Genomic DNA, 27,245 nt, shown 5'->3' with positions numbered 1-27,245 from the left:
TGTCAAAGTGCAGCAGAACAGGAATAATCTTATCGCTGTGACTGACGTACTCAACCCTGAGCTCTAGACCAGGACGCGTGCGGCTGTGACGGCTCCAAGAGTCACACTTTGATGAGAATGAACCTCACAGCTGAGAGCCACTCCGTTCCTCTAAGTGATGGGAACAGCATACCCTTGATGGGACTGGGGACATATGGAGACCCTCGCACGGTAAGACACATTGTACATTTACCCAGATTACCCATTGCTCATGCAGACTATATTTCACTGAATTTGACAATCTCCTGACAGACGCCTAAAGGAACTGCATATGAATCCGTTAAAGTGGCCATTGACATCGGGTACCGGCACTTCGATGGGGCTTTGGTCTATTTCAACGAACATGAGGTGGGACAAGCGATAAGGGACAAAATTGCAGATGGAACCGTGAAGAGAGAAGACATCTTCTACTGTGGGAAGGTTTGTTTGTCTTTGAAGTTACGGCTTACTGGCTACACGGCGGTGAACGCTAACCTTTCTGTAACATGTTACAGCTTTTGTTTTGTCTCATGCAGTTGTGGAACACATTCCATCCTCCTGAATTAGTGCGACCTGCACTTGAGCGAACATTGAAGACGTTACAGCTGGACTATGTTGACCTCTATATAGTGGAAATGCCGACTGCCTTCAAGGTAAAAATAAGTTCCTCTGTACCTGTGGACGAAAAACATGGCTTGTCTTTTGTAAACATTGCATTACTGCCAAAGATATTTCACCTCAGTCATTTTTACAAAATTACTTTTATTTTCTGAAGCCAGGGGAGACATTCTACCCCAAAGATGACAGTGGGAAATATATCTATCATGAGACTGACCTCTGTGCAACATGGGAGGTGAGAGTCGCCCTCTACTTGCTATTCAAGAATAAAACGAACCACTGACCTTCACATATTGCTGCACCGTGTTTGATCAATGTTCAAAACTGAGTTTGAAAACTCTTGTCAAACCCACAGTTCAGAAATTTGCATATTCATGAGGTCTTTCTAGTCACATTCTCTCTCTCTCTCACCCCACTAAAATCTAAACATTGATTATTTGTTATTTGACTATAAAGATCAGCTTTAATCAGTCTACTTGATTTTCTACAGACAATGCTAAATGCAAAAAATTGACATTTTGTCATAAACATAGGCTCGGGTCAGGAACCATACTTTGACAGCCGCCTGTGTTATGTGCCTTTCAAACACACAGTTGGTCCAAAGTTGAACTTGTTGCTGTCTGGCTGTACCCTCTTTTTTTTTACCTCTGTCAGGCTTTGGAGGCTTGCAAAGACGCCGGGCTTGTGAAATCTCTTGGAGTATCCAACTATAACAAGCGACAGCTGGAGCTGATAATGAACAAACCTGGGCTGAAGCACAAACCAGTCTCGAACCAGGTAAGGCACGGTAACGATGCGCCTGTATCCTGCAAATAAGGCGAATGATACAAAGACACTCACGTTGTGGGGTAACAGCTGGAAGAGAACGTGCTGACAGTAAAAGGCACCAAGCAAATAAAAAAAAAGTGTCGCAATTCAGGGTCAGGCTGTGTTTGACGACAGATTGCGGCCAGCGAAATATGTCCAATGGTCACACTTTTAGATTTAAGTATCAGGCAAATCACTGGAATTCTTGTTAGACCAGACCATCTCATTTCAGTTGTGCCTTCATGGTCTACGCAGCCAACGAATTTGTACTACATGGCCTGCATAGACTCCCAATTTCTCTATAGGAACTAACAATCAATATGTGTTTTTCTAAACATAGGTTGAATGCCATCCCTATTTCACTCAGCCAAAGTTGCTTGAATACTGCCGTGAGAAGGATATTGTCATTGTGGGATACAGCCCCTTGGGGACATCCAGAGATTCATCCTGGTATGGAAGATGAATGCTCACAGAGTAATGTCCCTGCAATTAAAGGTGGCACACATCTATAGATAAGCTATTTGCTGTGTCATAGTAAAATACCAGTCTTTCCGACAGGGTGAACCTTAAATGCCCGCCGCTGTTGGAAGATGAGCTGCTGGTATCGGTTGCCAAAAAGTACAACAAGACCACAGCCCAGGTGGCCCTGAGATTCAACGCGCAGAGAGGAGTGGTGGTCATCCCGAAGAGCTTCAACGCCGCTCGCATCAAGGAGAACTTCCAGGTTTGCTTGAACATGCACCTCGAAATATCAGGGAAGAAAACACGAACCGATGTGTGATCGATGTCTTTTGAAACTCTGCAGATATTTGACTTCTCTCTGACGGAGGCGGAGATGAAGGCGATTGAGGGGTTGAACAAGGATATCCGTTTCGTGGAGCTCCTCATGTGAGTGTGATGCACACCGCGTGCGAAACGCCCTGCTCCTCTGGTAAACGCATACTGAACGTTTCTCTCTATTTACTCAACAGGTGGGCAGATCATCCAGAGTATCCGTTCCATGATGAATACTAGACACCACCGATTTCAAGCTGGTTCAGTTCATCAGGGGGGATTTTCTCTCTCGTCTCATGTTGTATCTCTTTTTGTAACTGTCCACCTATTTCTATACACTGTACTATTACAAATGTATTTGGTAAATCTCCATTCTGTGTTCTGCCTCAGTGTGTAGAGTAACACCTGTTACCCGCCACCCATCTTTGTTACTGTGTAAAACCTGCCCATTAAAAAGATTTTTAAGCAAAGTGTTCGTTAGTACTATGACCTCGAGATTCTCAAGTTTGGATTCCAAATCCAGAAGCTGCGAGTAGCACCGAGGGGCCGTTATACTGATGTGCACATTGCTACAGATGCTAGTGAAGATGACATGATTCTGAACCTTTATGGTTTTTGCATGAAAGGATCATGTGCCTGTAGGTTGTGGACATGGATTGTACTTTCTAAAACAGTAATGCTTTGTAATTGGAGAACAACATGCTGTATAATATCACTACAGCGACAAGTGAAAGGGGAGAAAGAGACAGACATACCCCTTAGCAGCAGATATCAGAGTTTCACAATTTCCATTTACTCAAAAGCGTTACTTCAACAACTGTGGACTGTCTGTTGAATTTAGGTCAGTTCCCAAAGAGACATTTTTAGATCAAATTGGATCTTTTAGACGTTGACATTTTTTGGGGGTAATCCCCGATGAAAGCAGCAGCTAGCCGCTGAGAGCTAGCTGGATTGGACGGTTCTCAACCTCTTAGTCCGGTTGTTGTCACGCCCTCACTCCCGGAACCCCTCACCCAGACCCAGGTCTGTCTGGGTTCCCCTCCGCGTGGACTGAGGGTCCGTGTGCGGACATGAAGCTGAGCGAGCAACTCGGATATTCCGACCTCCCGCCACATAGTGAACATGCAATAGTTTTCATCGATGAAGAATAATGTAATTTACGTAATGTTACGTTATGTAAATTCTTAATGATCAATTAATCATTGTCGATTAATTATGCCCATCCCTAAAATGAACGACATGAAAATATGAATTTAACTAATTATCCACGACTTTTCCAAAACTTTTGGGAGATTCTTTTTTTCCATGACTTTTCCAGGCCTGGGTAAAAACATTTTAAAATGCCATGACTCTTCCAAGTTTCCATGACCGTACGAACCCTGTAACTTTGATGTTTGCCTAGGAATCACAGTATGGTGAATTTCACTGAAGGAAAAAATATTAAAGAAGACTCAAGATCAAAGCAGACAAAGGCAACGAACCAACCTCTAGGGTGCACCAACACAGTAGATGGTGTCAGTGCACTTGGTTAGCACATTGCTAAAAACATTTCTAGCTTTTAGGTTGTGGTACACCGCTGAGAGAGAAAAAGCAGAAGAGACAAACCGCAGGCGCACAACGTTTTCTCAATGACAAACAGCAAGATTACTACCCCTGATTTAACCTGATTCCCCCGGCTAAAGAAAGCTCTACCAAGATGGCTAATTTCATTGGAACCACTGGGCGAGTTAGTCGTAGAGATGAATATGACCGGATGGAGTGGAGGATATCTTGCCAGGAAAATAGAGATCGGACAGACCCGCTGGGTAGGGAGAGGGCCAACACTCAAATGGAACGAAACTGGAGAATCCAGCTTCAACAGGAGCTGCTTGTGAACAGCCAAAAGCTGGAAAGACAGAAATCCCTGAAAGAAATGTATATCAACAGGGAAAAACAAACTAGACAAGACCTTGAGAGGTTGCGGAAGTACAGCAAACCTGAAACCCTCAGCACGACCAGTATTGCGTCTCAAGTCAACAGCACCATCAAGCAGAAGAAGAAGAAAGAACTCCACAACGATTACGAGGAGTTGAAGGTGGCTCATATGATCAGCGATCATAAGTTCACCATAGCGCTACAGGATAGGAAGGAGAAAAACCAGGTTCTCCAAGAAGAACTGGATCGGCTGAGAGCTTCACACCAAGAGATCAGCAAAAGGTATGAAGATCAAATCCTCACAGCGAGACAGGAGGTCGACGAGCTTAGGCGGGAACTTGAGAAAGAAATTAAGTCTCGTGCAGAGGACAAGCTTTTGATGCAAAACTTCATGGCTGAGCAGGAAGCTCTCCGTCAAAAGATGGAGAAGCAGACAAGACTCCTGCTAGAAGAGGCTGCTAAAAAAGGAAATGTTTATGCAGAGAAAGGTGGAGGAGCTAACAACTAAACTCAATGCTCAGCTCTCACTCAAGGAGGAGTTTCAGGAGCACCATGCACTGGATCCTTCACTCTGGAAGAGAACCAGAAACCTCCAGTGATTGAGGAATCAAAAGAAAATGAAGTTTCCAGACAACCATGCACCCAGCAACCGATCCCTATACTCTGCAGAAGGTGAAAATAACCCTGGGTTGGGACAGGAGGTAAAGAATTGTGTTCAAAACCCTGTTGTTTCAGAGTTTACTGAACTCATAAACAGGGCCTCACAGAAAGGCCAATGGCGTAATCCAAAGTCCACTACAAGATTGTATTATGTCTTAAAGCAACAAAAGATAAACCAGAGACTCTCCGGGGAGGTAAAAGAAAACTGTGAAACCATCATCTTTAATGTAGAAGACTCAGGTGGAATCTCTGTCTTCTGGATTGCTTCTTTTCTCTGATTTGACCTCATCTGAAATCTGATTGGTTCTCACGGGGGCCAATATAATGCAAATCTGTTGAGGTAGATTTAGCCGAGGGGGCAGCGATGGTACAGTACAGGACCTGCCCCTCTTCAGCATGATCTCAGATGGAACATCTCTTATACCTTCAGCACCCAGAGTAAAATGAAATAATTGAGCCGTGAGAATGACAATGACATGAATACTTAGCGTCACATATTGACTCATCAATTCTCTCCCCTTTAAGCCAACCACTCACCGTGAGACCACTTCCCCGTTCAGGCTTCTCCCTGATAAAATGGAGTCTCATAGTTGGAGCTGTTCGGTTTATCCACCTTATTAACTGAAGTGTCCTGAGTAAATACATGGTGTGTTTTTGTGCTGTACAAATAAAAAATTGAATGCCTGTTTCCGTGGGACAGGGTGGGGAAGATGAGCTCAAACAACAAAATGAATTTACATTCCTGAAAAATAAAACATGTATATAGTTGAGATGATTAAAAGCTTTTAATTCTTTATTATTTATAGTTTTACCAGTGAAATGAGGGCTGCCTCTCCTGATGTTGAAAACAAACTACACAACAGCTTTGACACTGATCATCCAGTTTGGATATAATTCAGAGATTTCCCTTTATGTTAACCATGAGTTGAGGAGACAACATGTGTATCCTCTATTATTTGTGAACAATGACACACAGCACATACACACCACAGAAGGCACAAGAAGCTTTACACAACTTTATTGAAGATTGTGTATAAATACACATGCACATTTCAAATGTAAACCCAAGTGAACTCAAGTGCAGCCAAACCTGGAAACCCTCATTATGTCATCATGCAAGGATGTCTTGATTATTTTATCTTAATTGTTTTACAAAAAATTCCCAAAACAACAGACGCATCCTTTTTTTCTTAAAAATATTCCCTCCCTGACGAGAGCGCAGGCAAGATTTTGCAAACTGGCGTGTTCGTGAGGACTGAAGCCACATTTCCCCCGCCCACCCGACACTTCACTTCTTGCCAAGGTTTTAAATATATTGTCTGTTTATTATTAAATGCTTACATATAAATAAATAAACTTTATCAAATGTGCACTCACAGAGTGAACTCTTATGTACAGTATTGTATAAGCCTATAGTAGCAATCACATCTCACTCAGTCAGGACAGGGGGTGAGTCGCCCCGAAAGGCAAGGCAGCGGCGTGGCGGCGAAGCGCGGAGACGCTGGTAAAGGCATGGTACACAGGTAATATTCTGAGGCGTACAGGTACGCTAATGCTGTTTACAATGGAAAGAACAGGTAGAAAAAGAAAACAAACACTCCACCATGGAGAATAGGGTTACATCGATGGAGGAATATCCTGCGACAATCTGCCACAAAACGTTTTCACTGTATCATGATCCCGAATAAGCTGATTGGTCTTTCGGGCAGACTCACCCCCGCCGCTCTCAGATTGTGTCCGCTCTCCCTCACCCACCCTCAAAGCTCAGGCCCACACAGAAGCATTTGTCTTCTCCCCACCTTTCTGGAAGGGGACACATTCAGCAGTACCCATGAATTCATACAGCAAGTATCAAGGGTGAGGAACTCCACTACCATCCCATTCAACCTAACCAAGAGAGGGAGCCATGAAATCAAAGAAAAACAAAAAAACAAAAAAAACAGACCTGGCCCAAAAAGAATCAAAAGGCATCAACCACATACATCTGGTCAGTGTTCATTCCATTCAGCATACATTCTGGCCCTCTTGTGGGTGTAAAAAAGAATAACTGAGATGTCGTGGCTGCGATACAACATGCAAATGTGGACATTCGTACTGAAGCGTGGGTGTATGCGGTGTAATGGAGACGGTGTGACAGTGAAGTGCAGAGAAAAGGCGACTGGTCTGAGATCAAGAGTTAAGGCCGAGGTGATCCAAACAAGAGATGATGCATCTGATGTCGGCGATATCACCCATGTTCCCAATCTCACAGCGCCTCCAATATGAAGCAGTTAAAAGAGTGCAGAGCCCCGGTAAAGCATTAAACACCACCTACAGTTACAGGGGCAGAGGTGACGATTTGTGTCTGCCAGCTAACCAGACAAGTATTAGGCCCGTTCAGACCTGGTATTAACAACTGTCCTGACAGCTTTTGATCATCACAAGTAGTAAGCTCTTAGTTTGTCTATGGCATAAAATCTATCCTGAATGGATTTCCTGTGATTGGATTCCATGTACCTCCTCTGTATGCAAATAAATATTTGTTTTTTGAATTTGTGGAGACCAGATTTGAGTTCAGTACGAGTTGATAGATGTGAGCGAAGTCAGGAGGGGATGAATGAATCAAAGAGCTCTGCACAAATCGACTAAGAAGATAGATTTCCTTCAGTTAAAAAAAAAAAAGGAAATAGAAATCCTTGTGTTCTGTGTTGAGTTGATATTCTTCTGTGTGTCTGTGACGACAAACTAGTCAATTTATGGTTACAATACTTTCGATTCATTGTGAAACCGTAGCGCTGAAGTATGTTAGAGGACGTCAGCTGAGTAGGAGGCCCAGGACGCATTTACGTTCACACAGCAAAAATAATGTGACCACCTCCCAAGTGTGGTCTCATTGATCAGCTTTTGTGTGCGTTTAGCTCAGAACTTAGCGCTGACTCAGGATAGATGTCAATACCTGAACAGGGTCTCTGTTGCATTTGCCGAGGTCATTAAGACAAAAAATTGAACACCAGGCAAGCTGTTTGGTTATTCTGCAAAGCTAGCTGGACAATATACTGATCCTTCTGTATTTCTATGATTTCAGAAATACATTATCGGAGGAGCCAAGATTGAGAGACAGCAGAAGCAGGACCTTAAATCACTAAGTTTGGTGCCAGTTTACTAAATACTAAAACAGCGTGATCATAGAAGCAGCAGCAGTAGCACAAAGCTCGGACAGTTTGGCTGTGTGACACTTTAAAACCACACCTCACTTCTCTATGTTAAAGGTTCAGTGTGTAGTTTAGTGACATCTAGTGGTGCAGTTGCATGTTGCAGCTGAGTACTACTCACCTCCCCCTCCAGTTCCAAACATGAAAGAGAACGTGTGGTAGCCTTCAGTTGTCATGAAACTCAAAAGTGTTTAGTTTGTCCAGTCTGGGCAACTGTAAACAGCATGGCAGCCTCCGTAGAGTGGACTTGCTCACGGTGTAAATATAAAGTATTTAAACATAAAGGGCTCATTCTAGGGTAAAGAAAACAACATTTGGTTAAATTTAGATGAGGTACACTAGTGAAAATATCACTAGGATTATATATATTAAATTTCTACCAATAGATCCCTTTCACCTAAATCTTACACACTGGACCTTTAAGTCTCCACTGCAGACGTGTCTCACCACTGAATCACTAAAGGAGCTTCCTAAGCATTTTATGTGAGGAGACCTTGAAGAGACAACTTCACTGTTAATCATCTGCAGTGTGCGTGGCAATAATACATAAAAAAAAAAAAAACCAAGGTGGATGGTTGGTGATTGTGCAAGTTCAAAAACGTTTCAGTGTTTAAAATATTTACAACATATCTGAATGATACTAAAAATGATATGCCAACAATGCATTTCTCTCAAAAATATATAAAATTAGAACAGAACACAAGAAGCAGAGGAAGATTCAAAGTGCTACACTAACGTACTGTGAAGCCTCGAAAAAAATTAAATAATAATAATAAAAAATCAATCCCTGGTGTCGTTCAGTAAGCAAATCCTAAACGAATGGACGTGGCGACACACACACACACACACACGCAAACACACACACACACACACCGTGATAAAACCACAGAGGAGGGCCCTGATTTCGTAGTTAGTAGATTTGTGTACCGCGGCAGCTCCCTGACCTAAAAAGGCGTCTTCGCCGCAGTGGCTCCGCCTGTGGAGCGGCCGAGTCCGAGCCGCTGGGTGGGACTGGTGGCGCCCGCTGCCATGCTGTGCTGTCCATATGGCTTTGGATAGAAAGATCCCAGATTCTCTCTCCATTAATCCGCATCTTCTGCATCCACATCAGTTGGCTTTCATGGCGACATCTCGAGTGGGCGTCTGTTCCTCCTCGTCTTCCTCCTCGTCTTCCTCCTCCTCCTCCTCCTCCTCATCCTCCTCCTGCTGCTCGTTGTCATTCTTCCTGCGCCGGTTCTCGTTCAGGTCCTCCTCGTCATTCTGAGCACTGGCGGCAGTGGCGGACGAGGAGGCCTGAGTGGAGGAGGCTGTCTTCTTTTCCCTTCTCTCCTCGTCCTCATTTTCATTCTCGTTCTCCTCCTCTCCCTCCTCTTCCTCCTCCTCGTTCTCCTCCTCGCGGTCCAGAGGGAAGTAGCCGGTGCCTTTCACCGTGTCCTGCCGCTGGTAGAACAGCACGTAGCCTGCTTTGGACTAGAAACACACACACAAAAACAACTCAGCTATACTGCAGATAATGCACAAAATGAAAAATAGAAAGACTGTGGCTGTATTCAAATTGAGTTCCAGTTTTAAACACCTCAAAACTATTAATTCAAATTAAACTTGATTCAAGTTTTTTTTTCCCCGAGAATATTGCATTTTTTCCTGATTGTGTTTTTTTAATAATTCATCCCAATTCGTCACAGCCTTAGAAGTACAATACTTTGATGAAATGAAATGTTCTGGTTTGTTTCCAGTGAATGGGTTTTGATGAATGCACAGTGGGACGGTTGCCTGGCTTTACAAAACGGGGACCCTCACCACTATTTGATCATCGTTGGCAGGAGACGCGCTGCTGTCATCAAAGTTGTACCACTTTCCGTCGTCTTTGTTCTTCCCGTAAGCGGTGTCTGAGAAGGACCAAGAAAAGAATACAATATTAAACACAGTACAAAACTGTCAAACAGGTTTTCCTCTTCATTACTGCACTTTTATGTACTAACACTGGTTTATTGTGTTATAAAGTGCTGATCATTTCAAAACTCCATTCAGGGACAGTGTGTTTTCATTAACACAACCAGGGTTAAGTTAACTTAAATATATATGTATATATATGACGTGCAAAACTCTAATAAACAAAGCCGGTAAAACAGTTTATAATACAGCAAAATACTGCAGCTCCTTTGTCACCCAAAAACGTTTGCTGCACTATGAGTTAGTGCTTGGAGTAACACATCTGTGAGACACACTGTGAGAAAACTTGGAAGAAGGTATTTCAGTGACTCTGTGAGGAATTGTGTTTTTGAATCTTACAGTGGCCTCCTCCCATTCCGCCATAGTGGTTGGACACAGCAATGAGGTCGTAGCGACACGGCCCAGAGTTGGGGTTGATCAGGAACTCAGACATGTCCAGATCTCTAAAGGAAGAACGCAGAAAAGTTGTCAATTTTACGCACGACTTGGTCCAGAGCCTTAAGGCTGAATTATAGTCCTGCGACTGCAACCGCGGAAGGCCACGCAGCTGCATCGACGGACTCGTTTAGGTTTATACTTCTCTAACGTGCTGCGCGCGTTGCAACGCAATTCACCGCCAGAACACTAGGCGAAGACAAAACACACAAAGAAGAGACGTCTTCTTCGTCGACTGTTTATTTACATCGCCACTCGGGCTCCTCATAGCCTATTTCTGGCGGACAAATCGGCCAGTCAGTGACGGGTTATACAAGTGGTCATACTTTCGGATCTCTTATGCAGGAGTGCTCTTCTATTTGTTCCATATTCGCTCTTCTAAATCTTCCGTGATTTCCGCGTATTGTGGGGCATGAAACCGGAAACTAGACTCCGGACGGGATGCAGTAAGCAGACCAATCACAAGCCTTGCAGGCTGCGTGAGGCCCGCATCGCTTTTTCGTGTAGTTAGAAAAATTGGCGGACGCACGCAAGCCCGCAGAGGGCACGAAAGGGGCGTGTTGCGTGTCTTGCGTGCATGCGTGCGTGCATGCAACCCGACTATAATTCGGCCTTGAGTAAGGCTTGGCCACAAACAGAAATGGGGATGAAAGAGTATGTTTGTTTGTGTATGTGTGTGTGTGTGTGTACCTCAGTGGAAACTCAACAAGGGAGTCCAGTTTGTCCCTCATGTAGCGGCTGTAGGAGAAGCGTTTCAGATGGACCACCAGCACTGGCGGCAGAGACCACAGGTCCAGCTTCTTAGTTGCCTGTTGGTGCTGCTTACAGTTTGGACAGTACCTGCGAAAGAGGACACGGTTTAGGAAACGCGTCATGATGGGGAAGTCCACAGGATGCTGGTGCTGCCACATGCTTGTAACTTGTTTTTTTGAAAGTGTGGCGTGTGTTCCTCACCACGGGTCCTCTGCTCCCAGTTTTTCTTTTGTGGTGAACAACTCAATGCAGTCCTTCAGCTTGAAGAACGCCTTCTTCTGGGGCTTGTACTCCATGCTCTTGTGCTTGTCAAAGTCCTGCCCGCAGTCACACACACACACACAAACAGAACTGTCAGGAAACTACTTATATCAGCATTGTGTCTTTGGACAGAGATGATATCCTTCTACAGAAAAGGAGTAAAAACTGATGACACCTCAGCACAGAGAGGCCTTATATTAGTATTATATAATTCCTGATTTAAAAACGAAGGCCTATAAATTACCACTTATTTCTAATTAAAACTGTTTTACACACTTTATGTTGTCTATAAACTTGTGTAGTGTGTCTTTGACAATGAAAGCTTTTCTTAAGGAAGCAGTAGCTGCAGTGGACATCATACGTCTGACCTTTTCACAACAAGACGCTCAAGCTCGTCACCACGACTCCCTGTCGCTCCTGTCTGGGTCGGGCTGCCATATGTCATTACGTGACAGCAGACTGCTTTTCCTCAACACTAACAGTCTTGGTGCTATAAAGTGATTCAGCTCCTCTGATGCACTAATGCTGTAATACAAGATGACCGTGTCTGATATTGGTTTTACCTCGACAACGGTCTCGTCAAAGTACTTTTTCTTCATCTCCGGTTCCCAGTCCAAAGAGAGATAAGAGCGGTCTGTAAAAAGGTGAAGACATGACAAATCAGATGAGTGACTGTTGAAATCGACTCTACACTCTTTATTACCACAGTTTGGGATCTGACTGTAGGATAATTAACTCTGGTGTTTAGGAAATTACTCTTGTGAATAAATTGGCAAATGTATACAATCATTTTTGAAATATGTTTACAGCCCCTGGGTACTGAATGAACCAGTACCATGCTTGAATTCTAAATTGGTCATATTTTGGTTATATCATTTGCTTATCCCCATTTCGTACCGCTGAGTCTGAGGTGTCCCTCGTCGAAGCGGATCTGCCTGGTGTCCTCCTTGACGAGTGAAAAGTCTGTTTTGCCCATGTTATTGAACTGGAATGTAAAAAGTCTCTTTCTGTTGTGCTCGGCCGTCTGCTGGCCTTTGGTGGAGTTCTGCGGGGCGACGACGCCGTTCTCCAGTTCGTTGTCCCCTCCCACGGAGTCCTCCGATTGGCTGTTGTCGTTCTCGGAAGGCAGCTCCTGATCCTGGCTGGACTCCTCGTCTTGCTCGTCAGTCTCCATCTCGCCTGCAGGACAACACAGCACATTAAATCAAGCCAATAAAATTAAGGGAAGGTCCCACACACACACAAATGCAAAGCGAATATCGCAGGTCAAAGTTCACCAAAGTAGAACTCCATATAAAGCCACTCTGACAAACTGGAAGCAAATGTGAAGCAAAGAGCCATCACCATTGAGACATTTGCTCAACACAAAAAGCACTTACTTGGTGACCCTTCCTCCAGGAGTCCATTAGTGGCGTTACCATTGACAGTGTGTTGTTTGGGCGGCTGTGTCTCTTCACAATCCTCCTCATCCTCCTCTGCAGCAGGTCGCACAAACCGGCTGCAAAAAGAATGTTTACATTTTTATTTACAGCAACTTTCTCACAATAATGTTTTGTGGGCATCATCAAAACTCACAAGCGTTGGAATGTGTCTAGTTCGTGGACCTACCAGAGGCGCAGGAGCAGCATGTTGTAGAGTTTGTCTTCACTGAGGGTTCTGGGTACAGCGATGAGGAAGGGCTGTCCGAACAGCGGCGTGCTGGTGTGGTTGTAGCCCGACTGTTTGTACTTCTCCCTCAGGTGCACCGGGATCACTACGTGATCTGTGTCCTCCACCCTGTTCACCGCAACCTCAAACCTGCAAACACATGTGAGGTCTGTATTGAAGTCCCACTGGAGAAGTCAGCTGCAGATGTGAATGTTGAAACCTGTTTCTACATTATTTGTATTTTTGGAAAATAAAGCCATTTAAACAGGTGGACTTTTATTTTCTTCAGTCACATCTTTTGTATATTACTAAGAATTACTAAAAACTGAAGCTGATTGATGAGCCAGAATTATTTAAATTTAGTATATATGATGTTTGACCTGTTTATTCTTGGGTTGAGTGTTTCTTTTTGGACTCTGTTTGTAATCTGAATGTAAATAATGCTGTTGTCAAACTTTGATGAAAGAGTTTTCCTGTCAGCCATGCTCAACACTCACACGTAGATATCGTCTCTCTCCATGATGCTGCTGAGGTTCTCGTTGGTTGCAAAGATACGGTGGAAACGGTGGTTGTAGATGTCAGTTACAATCATCTGGAGGATTAGAGACATATAGAAATACAATGAGTGAAGAAAGAAAAAGTCAGAAACCAAACTGGAATATGAACCTAGCCCTTAGATTATTGATTATACCTGTATAAATATTTTAATCCAGCTTCACTTCTTGTCATTAATTTTAAAGGAAATAGATCCAACACTTTCTCCACTCACTGCTGGGGTCAGTTTAAAAGGGAAAGGACTGTTTTGGATTGGGCTGTCCAAGCAGATGTTCAGTATTATAATGTGATGGCTAATACAGGACAAGAGCTGAGCTGAGCTGACAGTGATGATTTACCTTCTCAGCAGGAACCCCAGACAGGCTGGAGAGGGAGGTACACAGATCAGAGATGTAACCCACCTTCGGCACAGTCAGCTTGTACTGAAACAGAAACACAGGGGCTTTACTTCCACTGTCTTCACATGAGACCATAATGTTATGATATAACGCTGACGTGTGTTTGCATTTTACTTGTGTGGGTTTGGCCAGAGCGTCCAGTCTGACTAGATAGACCTCCAGCGTCCGCTCCTTCTTCATGGGAAGGGGCAGGGTCAAGTAGCAGAAAGGATCGAAGGTCACAGACACTTTGGAGCAGACAGGACACACCAGAGTTGACTTGAAAAGGCCGTGGAAGATATCCACGATGATGGAGTTGTTTCGCTTGATGTGGTTCTCCCATGCTTCTTCCGCCACGACCTGGAAGAGAGTGCACAACAAACCTGCTTTTGCAAGAGACCTCAAAACTGGAAAACCATAAACAAACTGAATGCTTGAAGAATCAATGTGAATGTTTGTACCAAATTTTAAGACATTCCCTCAAGCTTATCTTAAGATATATCATGTTCACGAAAACCATAAACCGTCTTTGTGAGACCATTGTGAACTTCACCTTTGACCACTCGTTACCAAATTAAAGCCAAGTTCAAGTGAATGTTTGTGCCAAATGTGAAAGAATTCCCTCAGGGCGTTTCTGAATTTGTATCCCATTCACAAGATAAAAATGTACTTTGTGAGGTCACCGTGACCTTGACCAACAAAATCACGAGATTACGTGTTCACGAAAACGGGACTAAAGGAATACCGGAAGGTATAATACATCTGGCCACCGGGTGTTGCTGGCGCAGATGCAAAAACATGACTACATTTTTATTCATATCTTTTACAGGGACTGACAAATTCACAGCACTTTCAGATCTGGAGATGGTTTAACACATTTTTGCGGGGTATTTTTCCAAAAGTCCTGATCATGACCTTATCGGGTCTGCCGTTGGCGTCCTTGAGCTGGATGTAGGGCTTCTTCCTGATGCGGTTCAAGTCCTCGTGAAGGCCGTCCAAGAGAAAGGCCAACAGCTCGTGGGAGTCCTGCTGCTGGTAGCCTGAGAACTGGGGGGCGAAGCGGCCCACCTGGGTCTGGAGGATAACAACATGTAGACAGATTGATAAAAATAACAAAAACAGAAGGAAGAATGAAAAGTTCAGAGGATTTGACAATATTAGACAACCATAAGATTAAATAACTCTATTTCCAAAAATTGAACACAATTCCTACTTTTGTTTGTCTGGAGGATTATGTTCTGGTTAATCTATTATGGTTATTTAAATAATGGTATGGTTTCCTACTCATGTTTTTGTTTCTTTCTATTACTTATGCAAAGGCATCCTTTTGCAGATATTTAAAAGATAACAGCTACTCTATTTTACAACTAATTTCCTGAATAAAGTAATAATATTGTGTTATTGTTATTGAACTTAACATTATGAAATACTCAAAGATACTCATGTTTTTTTCTCCATGTAGTCACCTTGAAAGGCCTCGGGGTGACATAGCTGTATTTGCCCGACCACAGCTGCTTGATAAGCTCAGAGTAGGCCCTGGCGATCTCCCCTTTCATTCCCAGCGGGTTGTCCTCGTTTAGCTCTTCTGTGTACTTGTCTTTGAGGAAGAACTCCGTCAGTGGAGGGATATTGCTTAAACACTAAGGAGGAGCAGAAGCATGACAGGACAATAATCAGAAGAGGGTGAACTAAGGCTCTGCATGGGATCAAACCACCATGCTGTCACTGACTACTAGCATGAACCCATCTCAATTGGGTACATTTGAGTCCAAAGATCACTGAATGACCCTTTGAAGAGTTAGAATTCTAACAACTTTCTTCTTAGAAATGTGTAGAGCCCCCTGGAGGCCAGCGTGTTACCTGCACAGCAGAGTTCATGAAACAGGTGTTTCCCAGGTTGGAGAGTCCACAGAGGCCCGAGCGATCACTCTGCCTGCTCTGGTCTGAGTAGTCATAGCTGTTACTGTAGGGGTGGTAGGAAGGCAGACTATAGCTCGAGTTCTTCACACTGTGCAATAAACATACAAATGCACAAACAGACAGTTATATACGGATGGGTGAATGTTGGTCATGAACATCTATTCTACACAGATATATTATACTACATTCTACTTTCTATGTTAAGTTGGTAATAAGTCAGGGGGCGCCCTTAGCTCAGTTGGTAGGGCGTCCCCCCCCATGGGCCTAGGCCAGCAGCAGACCCGGGTTCGATTCCAGCCCGCGGTCGTTCTCTGCATGTCACTCCCCTCTCTGCCCCATTTCAACTCTGTCTCTCTACACTATCAATAAAGCATAAAAATGCCAAAAAATAATTCTTAAAAAAAAAAAGTTGGTAATAAGTCGGTGAAAAATGATGAAGACTCAACTATCCACAAGTAAAACCTATAACCCCACACAAATATTTTCTCAGGCTCCCTTAACAATCAGTTAGAACATAAAGCTGGGCCTCCCCAACTGCAGCACTCAGCAGACCTCTGGGGTGGCTGCAAGTCAGTATTGGTAGTTTCAGACTCCCACTGGTCAAGGGAAACAGCTGTGATGGCGGTGGAAGCGGTGGCCTCGCAGTTCAACACGCGGTGGTCCACCCTTCTGCTCTCCAGCTCCACCGCCTCCGGTCTCAGGCACCACCAGCAACACAGGAGCATGACATCTCAGCACCACCCCGGCCCATGCCGGCCCACATGTCCGCACAAAACTAGCCGACCAGCAGCCCAGGTTAGGTTTGGTTCTGGTCCGACGCATACAAATCCTGGGGTTTGAGGGGCCCGGGAAGGGAAAGTCCAGCTCCAGTCTTCCACTGTTGATTCCTGAAGATAACTCAGCTCAATCTAGTGCAGCAGCTTCAATAGATTAAGATGCTTAAGATGCAATACAGTCCAGATCAGGTTTAGGCCTGAGTTTGACTTTCGAGTCCAGCACGGGCCAACAACCAAAAGACAATGCACATAAACACACAAACACACACTCTCTCTTTCTCAGAGCTAACTAAGCATCATCCCTCTTCTCTCCTCCCCCCTTCGTCTTTTTCGGCCTCTACCGCCTGTCATCTTGTTATCCTCTCTGCCTCGGATGTCCTGTCCCGTCCTGTCCTCTGGTCTCCTGCTCCTCCCTATGGCCTGCCTGCTGCTCTATGCTGCGCTACAGCTACCAGCAGATATTTATAGCAGCATCAGCAGCAACAAGGATGCTCAAGACTACCGCTACCGAAGCTAGAGGTGCACAGAGAGAGAGAGGGAGGGAGAATATAGGGGGAGGGGCGGACAGTACAAGGGGGAGAGGCTGACAGAAGAGAAATGAGGGGATGGAGGGGGCAGCTGATCCACTGCATCCAGCTGAGGCTGCAGTATTCACAGGCTTGACTCTATCTTAGTATCTCTCTACCCCTCTCTCTAACATTCATTAACATGTTCACTAATGTCGACACAACATTTATCCCCTTTTCTTACACTCGGCTACACATTAATTTGCAGCTCGTCTCAACACACACATTACCTGATCTTATTTCCCCTCTCCTGCTGTTTAAATGCACGATATGAGAGTTTTATCACATCGAAAAACACACACACAGACCTTCCCCTCTTTCCTCCTTGTTAATATGCCATGGGTGTCTGTATGAGATCTTTTTAAAAGGAGGGTTTAAATAAATAAAAGATCCAGAGAGAGGGGTGGTTTCATCACTGGGTGTGGAGGCAAGCAATGAGGGGAAGCAGGATCAGATGAAATGTATTCTGAAGGTCACTTAGAGACTGCAGAACATGTGCATCGCAATGAGTTCAGGGGAGAGGGAAAGAGACCAAGAGATACATGGACACACAGAGAGAGAGAGAGAGAGAGAGAGAGCTGGGGGCTCGATGCCAGAATCTAGGGACACCACCTCACAAGATGGTGACACTGCTACTGCTGCTGAGCGTCGCTACAGAGGCTAAACTGACCGCACAAATCAAATGGAGAAGTGTTATGTAATGTGGGAACACTTCAAATGAAAAAAATAAAACAGACTCCATGCATAATTTAGAGACAACGACAGCACTGGCACTACAGTGAATCAGGGACAGAAGAGCTGCTTTGACTAAAAATCCAATTTCCCCCAAGTCAGCCACTCAAAGCATTCCACCGACAGGAAACTGTGACGCTGCTATCAAACAATATAAAGCAGAGAAATGACAATGTGACACCACGTTACCAAGCTACAAGCCAATACTGAAAAATAACTGTTCTTTAAAGTAAAGGAAGGGCGGGCTCGCTTCACCTTCAGCACCTTCCTTCTTTATCAATATTGATTTTTTTGGGTGGCGAGCCTGTTGTCGCTATTTATGAATTCCAACAGTATTGAAAAATGCAGTGCAGAGTGTCTATATATAAGACGCACACACGCATAGAAAGACACACTCCAGCATGCAGTAAATCTCACACACAGTAGGTGGAAGGAGGGGACAGTAACAGTCTCCTGGACAGCAGAGCAACACGAACGCTCCGCCCACAGTTCAGCAGTGCTCTCTAGCAGAGGGCTGACAAATCCTCTTGGGCCCAATTGCTTTGGAGGAAATCGGGTTACAGTTACGTTTTCAGAAAACAGAAACTGAAAGCTGAAAGCTGAATAGAAACTGAGCTGTGATTCATTTTGGCGGAGCAAAAAAAAAAACAAGACTTGTGTTGTAACACTCCTGTCACCTCTGCCTCATGTGTAAAGATGATTAAGAACCATGAATCATCTGAAAATGAAGGCTCACAATAGGGCTGCATGTTCAAGCATGAATGATTATTAAATGCTGAAGAAGACTGTGCTTTATTTGTCTGATTCATTTTAGATATTCTTGAAAGCACTGATTTTCCCATTAATTCTGAGGACTGTGGTGACACGGCATTTTTTCTAATTTGGCCGCCACAGTTTCATAATGAGCTGGAAAATGTTTTCCACTTCTCATACTAACTAGACAGAATTTGGTGTTTTGCTCTGTGTGGAAAGCTACTTGCCTTGTGCTCGCTTCCGCTAATGTACTATCGCTTGCTTGTTCTATCGTCCATAAAGTTCTTACTGTCCAGGCAGAAAGTTAGAGCTCATAGTTTCACCTGCAGTTGTGTAATGCAATGCAGTTCACTCTCACAAACTAACTCATCTCTCTTCACTCTTTAGTCTGTGTACCTGTCAATAAGAATCTGCTGCTTGTGAGAGTGCCCTTTATAACCAGGCAAATCCTGTCTCAGACATACATTGCATTGATTCTGTGATTCCTTAATGCAAGGAGTGGTTAAATACCAGAATGATTCTCACACACAAGACAGCGTTTAACAACAAAACCCCAAGCCAAACAAACAGCCCATTCCACACAGACAGGTTAAGAACAGGTACGGTATCGTCTTTTAAAATGAAGAAACAAAATCTGACCGGAGGACAGTCTGATCATGAAAACACATTCGTTAATCAGTGGCTTACTTTCATGAGGAGAATTTTGGTATTAAAGATAACAAATAGGTCAAAAGATGATGGAAAAGGTCCTCTATTACGGTTTCATTATATTTGTACTGAAATTATGTGCACAATAAGATACAGCAGCACTGCAATAAAACAACATAAGGGGCTGCGTTGGTGTTCGACTGCTGTTTCAGGTAGCAGTGAGAGTACACAGGAACATCTACTGCAACAGTAGAATGACACAGTGAAACAGGTCAATTTGTATGCTTAACAGCTCTGTTGTTTCCTGCATTGTGGCTGCTTCGCCAAACTGGCCTAATTCAGATGAGTAATGGCTGTGTGGCTGATCTGTGGCATCTCCCAGGTGTTGGTTGTCCACACATTGAGCGTGTCTGCTGCAGAGCTGGTAGGTGAGGTTTCTAGTATAACTATTATATCTCATTCAAATAAAAGTCAGCCTATGTACTTAACTAATTTCCAGGACTCTAGGGAATGAAGCTGTGTATCTTCCAGTCATGTAAATATGTAACAATCACGGTCACTGACAGTGATTAGTGAGTCTCACACAGGCTACTTGAACCGGATAACGTGGGCGAAATGAAAAGCAAGACATTGCACAACGCACACACGCCACAAGTGTGGCTAGGGCGTAAGGAGATGTGTCTTTTCCCCCTTAGGACTTAAGTGACTCTGATTCTAGTCGAAAAAGGAGATGAAGGACAAGTACCACATAGAGGCCATTTTTAGACAAATTTAAGACTAAGCACAATAGGAAAATTCATCAAACTGAGGTAAATCAAAGCCTTAAAGCTTGAAAACAATTAAGTTTGATTAAGTTGTTTGTGTTTTTTGGATTTACCCAGGTTTTGAATCAGGGAACAAGCAGTATAAGCATTTTGTCTTTCTACGACTTGTTGATTGATTGCATCGCTAAACAAATTGCTGACATGTTGTGATCAACTCTTTTATGAGACTAAGATAGAACAGACCTTGTGGCCCAGATTAATGGGTAAAATAATTTCCACATCAACCATAATCATGCAGCCCGAGCCATAGCTATCAATCAGTCACAAAGAAAACCAAATGCAATCTAAGAACTAAACACAATTAAACGCTGACTGAGGCACCCAGAGGCACCAGTGGGCCATTTATAGAGAGCGCTGCTGTCACTGACGAAAAATTCCAACGAGATCAATCCCATGTTAGCCCGGCCCCCCGCCCTGCTATCAGCTGAAACTGCATCATCAGGAGAGTTTTAAGCCCCAGACCACAGCCAGAGATAGACCTGTAGAAAACAAACTAAGACACAGTTTACCATGGGATAATGTAAACTGCTTGACTGGTTTGTGGAATGTGAATTGAGCTGAGACACAGCTTGCATCAATCAAACTTAATCCATTAAATTTCACAGACTTAACAGACTTTCTTCAGCCCGCTTTCACTTTGGAAGCCAGCGCTGAGCTACATCTAAAGGCTCCATCTCTGGCTGTCAACATCCACGCCCACCCCTCAGCTATTCAAGCTATTCAAGCCCACTACTGAGCCTTACTTCCTGCTGTTGAAGGTGCTGTTATGATTGTTTGTGAGAGATGAAGGCGAGATCTTTGGCAAAGCAGAGAGATTGGAAGCACCAGATGACCTTCAAAAGATAAAGAATAGATCATGAGTTAGAGTAGAGAAAATAAGGAGCCTTTCGTAGAAAGGTGTGTGAGTGTCCATTAAATTAAACTGAGATGAGATCAAATAAATAAATTTAGGGATATGTCAGCAACAAAACGTAAAGCAAAAGAAGAAGTCATAGAGAGGAGGGATTTTTTGGAAGATGATGAGGTGCTGTAGTGACAGAGCATGGAAACTTGACAACGGGTTTGGCAATTTCCAAAGCAAAGGCGATAAAATACAATTTCCAAGAAAAGGAATTCTGGTGCTGTGTGACATCAAGTTACATTTTATCCCTTCATACCGACCAAAACTGAAAAATTCCAAAGCAATTCTAAAATTAACTGCTTACTGTCGTGTTTGTATACAGAGTGGAAATTGCATTCCACTCCTTAGATAACTTCCTTCTGTCAACAGAGAAATATAAGCCAAGTGATGTTTTGTGTCGATTCACTTACTTGGGGGCCGTGGAGCCTCGGGGCCAAGAGCCATCCTCGCTCTTCTGCTCTATTACAAGAACCTGTGGGTGACGGAAAAGAAGAGGGGGGATTTCAGCGTGTTTCCACCGTGTTTCAAAAGAATACCCAAAAATTGAAAGAATTCTGAATGAACTATCCCTTTAGGTTAAGTTTATTTCATGCCTTTAATTGCTTCAGAGTCTGAGCAATTAAAGGTTTTATCATCGTTGGCATCGGTCCGCTCTTCAGAAAACCCTCAGAATGCATTTTTATCCTGTCTGTTAATGGGTTAAATGCATATATCACACCTTTATTTTAAATGCAGAGCTGGATTTTTGGAGGATAGAGATTAATGGATAACAACCTGTTTCAGCTGCAGCTAAAGTGTCAGTGGCTGTTTCAAATGGGACAAAGACAGGGATCTTATCTGTCGTTTCCCTTGGTGAGGATTTGTCTAAGACTTAGCGATCCTCAGGAAACTGATGCTGGTAAGCGGGACGGCCTTTTGCCTCACTGTTGCCAAGTGTCTAAATAAATCTGTGTTAAGAGTCAACTGCTAGGTGGATGCCAAGACATACATGTTAAATTAAAGCAGCTTACGAAGAGAGGTTGTGTACCTCGCATGGACAGTTTTTTGACACTGTAGCCATCTCCTTACAGGACAGTTTCTTCTAAATAAATTAAAATTTAGGCTTTTCATTTACCAAGGAGAGAAATTTTGGAGACATTAGATTTCGTAGTAGCTTGTGAAACTGAGTGCAGGTCTTTGACTCGATGTTCAAATATGTTTTTGAGAGCCTGAACATTGTACTTTGATTAGTCATTGTGTCCTCTGCTGGTCATAATTACCTGTCCGATACTGATTCAAGCTAAGTAGAAAAATACGTAATTATTTAATCTCCACTCTGCTGTGTCCAAAAAAGAGTAATTGGTAGAAGACAAATGAGGAAAAAAGAGCTTTCACTGAACTCAGGAATACTAACCGTTTACAAAGCAAGTTATATTTGGAGACCTCTGAGTCAATTTTATCAAAAATGTTTGATCACAAGCCATGATTGGTTATTCCTACCTGTCCTTGGTAGAGGCCAGCATCCTGGATGGTGCTGTCAGGTTTATTGAGAGGCTCGAACGTGTTGCTCATGTACCTGTTCCACAGCCTGGTCTCCTGCTCATCAGGAATGCTGAACAGCTTCCTCATCTCCTTCTCGATCACATCTGCAGCAAAGTGTGAAAAAGAAAAAATGAGTTTGGTTTAAAACAGAAATAGGTAGGGGATTACCAACACTTACTTAGAAAATGGGAAGTGAAAAGATGTAGAAACCGTTCCACCGCACATAAGGAAGTAATCAGTAAATTCATATATAGACATGTTTGAATCAAGAATTGCAGAACGTTTGGAGCATGAATTGAGATGGTTGATGAAATGAAAAAAATAAATGCACTGAAATCAGGACTTTTTAAGCAATCTTGTATTTGACTTATGGATCATATGAAGGGATATTAGTAGTTAAGATAAATAAATAACTGACTGCGTATGTTCAGAGTTTACAAATCCTCTGTATTCCATGAACAAAATCATGACAGTCACTGTTACTTAATGTTTTAAGAAATGTTTTAAAAGCAAGATATTCAGCGTGAATATATTTTAGTGAAGTCATGTATCTTTCACAGTGTCCTTTAATCAGTATGTGTGTCGAAAACCTGGTAAATAAAGAAGGCTGAATATGAACTACGACCATGTAAGTTTAAAGATAGATACAGAAACAGTGACTCGGACCTACCTATTGTGTCAGCTTTACTGAAGCGTCTGGTGATCACATTGTCCATGTTGCTGTCTTCACAGAGCTTCAGCTCCGTCAGGTACACCTCCACCTTGCAGTGCTTCACAAACATACCCTGCTCGACCACCTGGAGGAAATAAATGGGGTATTATTAACTATTGAAATCACCTCGTTGAGTCAATGATTAAATGTACAGTATACTGCATTTATACTGGTGTCAATGTGTTTAGTGACAGGAAAGCGTTCTATACAAGTAACTCTAAAGAGTATTCAAGGTATTTTCTGCTCTTGAGCAGACATAAAGTAGTATCTTGCTTGACAGCTAGTAACCAAGCAGAGAATATCAACAGGAGTCGTAAGCTTCCAACTTTACCAGCACGTCAGATGCAGCGCTTATAAGTTATTCTACTTGATTTCTATGTTAAACATTGGAATTAAATAGGTAAGCTGTGGATTCTTTGCACTGCCTTTTTCTTGTGGTTAACAAAGCAGGGTTTGCTGCCCTGGTTGCCACTCCTCTGGTCTCCTGATAGGAGCACACTCAGACTGAAGTGCCTAAATTAGCAGCACCTCGTGGAAACAGCTGAGGGGTCCCAGCCTATTTATTTCACCACTGAGCCCCTCTGACACACACTCTCGCACACGGTAACCACCTAACAAATGTCCCTGAGAACTGCAGTAGTCTTGCACACACACTCGCAGCTCATATTCTCCCCCAGCCCCTCCCCTCCCCTCCCCTACGCTACAGAAGCCCCGATGCCCCCGGTGGGCCCATCCTATCCCTTAGCACAACACCCATGTGTTTTTAGCTCGGAGCTAAAAGCTCAACTCATCGCCAAACTCTTGACAACAATTTTTCAAATAAGAGCCGAGCCAGAACCATTCAGCCCACCCACTCCTCCCTTACTGGTTATGCCTGTCGCACTGAACTCGCAAGCTTCCCTCAGTGTGACCTCAGCCGTCATTCCTCGACTTCAAAAAACAAGGACGCGCAGTAACAATTCCCCGGTGCTGGCAATCACACCAGGACACAGGACAGTGGAAGGAAACATAGGACCAAACATTTAACCAAAATCCTCCTACATCCTTTTTTAAACGTGTGATCCCCGCATCTCAGGATGAAAACCCCACAAAAGAATCAAATAGCTTAGAAAAAGAAAGAAAGACTAATAATGGACCTCCTGCATGTTGTGTCCTGCAGATCGCTCCATGTAGCTTTTCAGTCATCCAGAACGTTGCCTGAAAATAGAAACCCGGCGGCCACCCGATATGTCCCACTACATACATGGCAAAAGAGGAGGGTCAGTGGAAGGCAGGGGGGGGGGGGGGTGAGAGAGAATGATAGAGATGGAGGGGGGAGAGGAACCTCTTCTCGCGGCCATGATGCCATGACTAGTGAGATTTGAGGCAGGGATTTGATACCGTGGGTTCAGTTGAGCTGTGGCCGCCATCATGAAGTATTCCACTGACTGAACTAACCATAGTACAGCCTTAAAGTGGAATGTGAACCAAAGTTATAATTAAAACGATAATTAATACCTGCAGTTGAAAAGAGACATGATTGAAAAACTGAGATCCTAAGTAAATATCCACTAGATCAATATTATCTTTTTCATGTTCCAGTGGATCTTTGTACATCAAACTGATGAATCCACCAACCTATCAATTCTCTAATGGTGTTACACAAACTAAATATAATGTATAATGAGCAGCAGTGGAGCTGCATCCATCCAATTATAAAGAATTATAACTCTGCTGTTACACATCATTTTCCTGATTCAGAACTCAAATTTGTTAGATTTTTCTGTACAGACACACACACTCCAGATTATCCCTTCCAGGGATAATCCAGACTCAACACAACCAACTACTAACCACAATCCTCTTCTGATAATGGATCAGAGAAAACCACCTTTGCTTGCATCACGTTGCTCGCCTAGCACACACTCTTTCCCTCAAAATCCATTCATACTCCTGAGCGAATGATTGAACCTTTACCTTGCGTGCGATTGGCTCCTGCCCGTCGGTCAGCGCGTACCAACTGACGAGCTTGTTCCAGCCCTCTGTGGGGACCAGGATGTAGTCCAGCTCGTCGATGAGGTGTTCCCTGATGGCGAGCACGTCCCCATCTAGATGGAGGGAAGGAAGAAAGGCACATTCAGTGAGACTACAATAACTTCTCCCTTACGCTACTGACCCTGCGATGACTGTCTCACAAAACACAAAAGAAGACAAAGGAGCTGGAGAGCTTTCTATGAACGCCCCCTACCCCAAATCTGAAAAGCATTCACAAACAATGTTGTTCTCATCCCCCTTTTCCTCTGAACTCTTTGTTGCCACTTCCAGAATGATTAAGCCAGACTGTCCGAGGGGCCACAGAGTAATGTAGGCGCCACAGACTATTCAGCAATAAATGCAATAAGGTTAATTCAGTAAAGAGGTGGATCATCAGGGGTCTTACCTCTGAGAAGACCAGCGTTATCAACCGGGCCAGGGTAGACATTCTGGTCACCCATCTGGTATTTGTCCCAGCTGTCAAACCCCACATATCTCTTCCACTGTTTAAACCAGTGACTGTCCACCAGGTACCTGCAGGGAGGGGCAGGCAGGAATACATCAGTTCAGATAGAGCAAGGTTGTTAACGGACACACATCAAGAGTCACGTTTGATTAGTATGCATGTATATAGTGACAACAGGTAAATCTGCCTGTGTCACTAATCAGATAGATAGTAACAGCAGCGCTGTGGACGCCGGAGTTGCGTTCAGGTCGCTGCATGCCTGTTTCGCTGGCTCTATGGTTTTGACAGGTGTCTGTTCTCCCCGACTCCGCCCTGCCGAAGGCGACAGATGAACCCGCTGACGGGGAAACAGCTTGGAGCTCCGGTGGTCTAGCAGGCTAGCTCCACACTAGCCTGCTAACAAGAGCTGATAACCGATGTGTAGCACTACCGAAGGGGTGTCACCAGGCAAAAGTGAAGCGGTGGTTGGTAAAGCTCAAACCAGTCGCTAAAACACTACATTTAAAAGATAAGCTGTGGTTCTTCATTGGCAGTCGAGCAGCTAGCGGTAGCCCAACGCCGCTAGCCCGCCGTACGGACACACATGAAGCTGACAAGATCCCGTTAGCTAGCTCGCGGCTAACTGTCAACACGGATCGTCACCGCGGCTTCCTCCTCCGTCATGGCGCTGACAGCCTCGGCGGAGGAGGCCGACGGCTCCGCTGCGTCTCTGTAAGGCTTTCAGGCCGGGCCTCACCAAGTGTCCCCCTTCCTCAGCTGTGTTTTCAGCAGCGCCGCGACCTCTCCTCTCTGGGTGTCCAGATCCGCCGCTCCTCCTTCCGCCATCTTTCCTCGGACATCGCCCGCTGCATGCTGGGTAAGAGCGGGGCGTCACTGTGGCACGTAGGGAATGACGTCATCACCGCCGCAGCCAATCAGCGCAATCGCCTTCGGCGCAGGATCAGTGTGACGACACCCAGCGGTGAAAGTTATTTTTCTGGAGAAATGCTCCAAAAGTGCCTCATCACCGTGATGCTGATCCAGCTACACACTGACTGTATATATATATATATATATACACAAAACATGACAAGAGTATGAATAAATAAATAAATAAATAAATACACACATGACTGAAAATAGATACAGTGTCTATTAATTGAATTCTTTATAAATGTTTTATATTCATGTATTTATTCATTTTAACATTATCTATTTATTTCCTTGTTTCTACATGTATTTATTTATTCCTAAATGTATTTATTTATGTATTATGTATTTATTTACATGTTGTATTACACGCTGTATCATTTATCTATTTACTCATTTATTCCTGTATGTCAACATTTATTCATATATTTCTGATTCTACCTTCTATTTCAACAATTATTTACTTTGTTTATTCATATATTTATTTACAGATTTATTTCTATATCTTTTTGCATTTATTCATTTATATTTTTTTGTGTCC

At 43.7% G+C, this 27,245-nt stretch overlaps 2 protein-coding genes across 4 annotated transcripts; one reads left to right on the top strand and one right to left on the bottom strand.

Moving 5' to 3' along the window:
- LOC133948616 (aldo-keto reductase family 1 member D1-like) lies at window positions 1-2,687 on the top strand. Its single transcript, XM_062382469.1, has 9 exons — window positions 1-210; window positions 292-459; window positions 555-671; window positions 794-871; window positions 1,291-1,413; window positions 1,784-1,893; window positions 2,002-2,167; window positions 2,249-2,331; window positions 2,415-2,687. The coding sequence occupies exons 1-9, from the start codon at window positions 112-114 to the stop codon at window positions 2,455-2,457; spliced, it is 987 nt and encodes a 328-aa protein (XP_062238453.1). The 5' UTR covers window positions 1-111; the 3' UTR covers window positions 2,458-2,687.
- Window positions 2,688-5,793: 3,106 nt separating this feature from the next.
- Window positions 5,794-26,626, bottom strand: LOC133948731 (ubiquitin carboxyl-terminal hydrolase 15-like). 3 transcript variants are annotated; one of them, XM_062382693.1, is made up of 22 exons: window positions 26,532-26,626; window positions 25,736-25,863; window positions 25,273-25,403; window positions 23,275-23,401; window positions 22,563-22,708; window positions 21,494-21,555; window positions 20,926-21,015; window positions 15,824-15,971; window positions 15,430-15,603; window positions 14,879-15,037; window positions 14,099-14,323; window positions 13,925-14,008; window positions 13,529-13,623; window positions 12,993-13,181; window positions 12,764-12,882; window positions 12,282-12,563; window positions 11,948-12,018; window positions 11,325-11,440; window positions 11,061-11,210; window positions 10,275-10,378; window positions 9,783-9,871; window positions 5,794-9,452 (listed from the first exon to the last, which is right to left on the bottom strand). In XM_062382693.1, the coding sequence occupies exons 1-22, from the start codon at window positions 26,618-26,620 to the stop codon at window positions 9,090-9,092; spliced, it is 3,141 nt and encodes a 1,046-aa protein (XP_062238677.1). In that variant the 5' UTR covers window positions 26,621-26,626; the 3' UTR covers window positions 5,794-9,089. The 3 variants fall into 3 exon arrangements, with proteins under 3 accessions (XP_062238677.1, XP_062238678.1, XP_062238679.1); XM_062382694.1 differs by lacking the exon at window positions 20,926-21,015; XM_062382695.1 differs by lacking the exon at window positions 20,926-21,015 and having other exon boundaries at window positions 15,824-15,926.
- Between the last annotated feature and the right edge of the window lie 619 nt (window positions 26,627-27,245).

Source organism: Platichthys flesus, chromosome 23 (genome assembly GCF_949316205.1).
Source record: "Platichthys flesus chromosome 23, fPlaFle2.1, whole genome shotgun sequence".
Lineage (NCBI taxonomy): Eukaryota > Metazoa > Chordata > Actinopteri > Pleuronectiformes > Pleuronectidae > Platichthys > Platichthys flesus.
The sequence above is the reverse complement of the archived record's forward strand: the minus strand, read 5'-3'. Positions and strand labels throughout refer to the sequence as shown.

Excerpts from the sequence above, each read along its gene's own strand:
- LOC133948616 (XM_062382469.1), top strand. The coding sequence starts at position 112 with ATGAGAATGAACCTCACAGCTGAGAGCCACTCCGTTCCTCTAAGTGAT. Across the intron at positions 672-793 it reads AAATGCCGACTGCCTTCAAG|CCAGGGGAGACATTCTACCC; the intron begins GTAAAAATAAGT and ends TATTTTCTGAAG. Across the intron at positions 1,414-1,783 it reads ACAAACCAGTCTCGAACCAG|GTTGAATGCCATCCCTATTT; the intron begins GTAAGGCACGGT and ends TTCTAAACATAG.
- LOC133948731 (XM_062382693.1), bottom strand. The coding sequence starts at position 26,620 with ATGGCGGAAGGAGGAGCGGCGGATCTGGACACCCAGAGAGGAGAGGTC. Across the intron at positions 12,883-12,992 it reads ATGCTGCTCCTGCGCCTCTG|CCGGTTTGTGCGACCTGCTG; the intron begins GTAGGTCCACGA and ends TTCTTTTTGCAG. Across the intron at positions 12,564-12,763 it reads CCTGGAGGAAGGGTCACCAA|GCGAGATGGAGACTGACGAG; the intron begins GTAAGTGCTTTT and ends GTTGTCCTGCAG.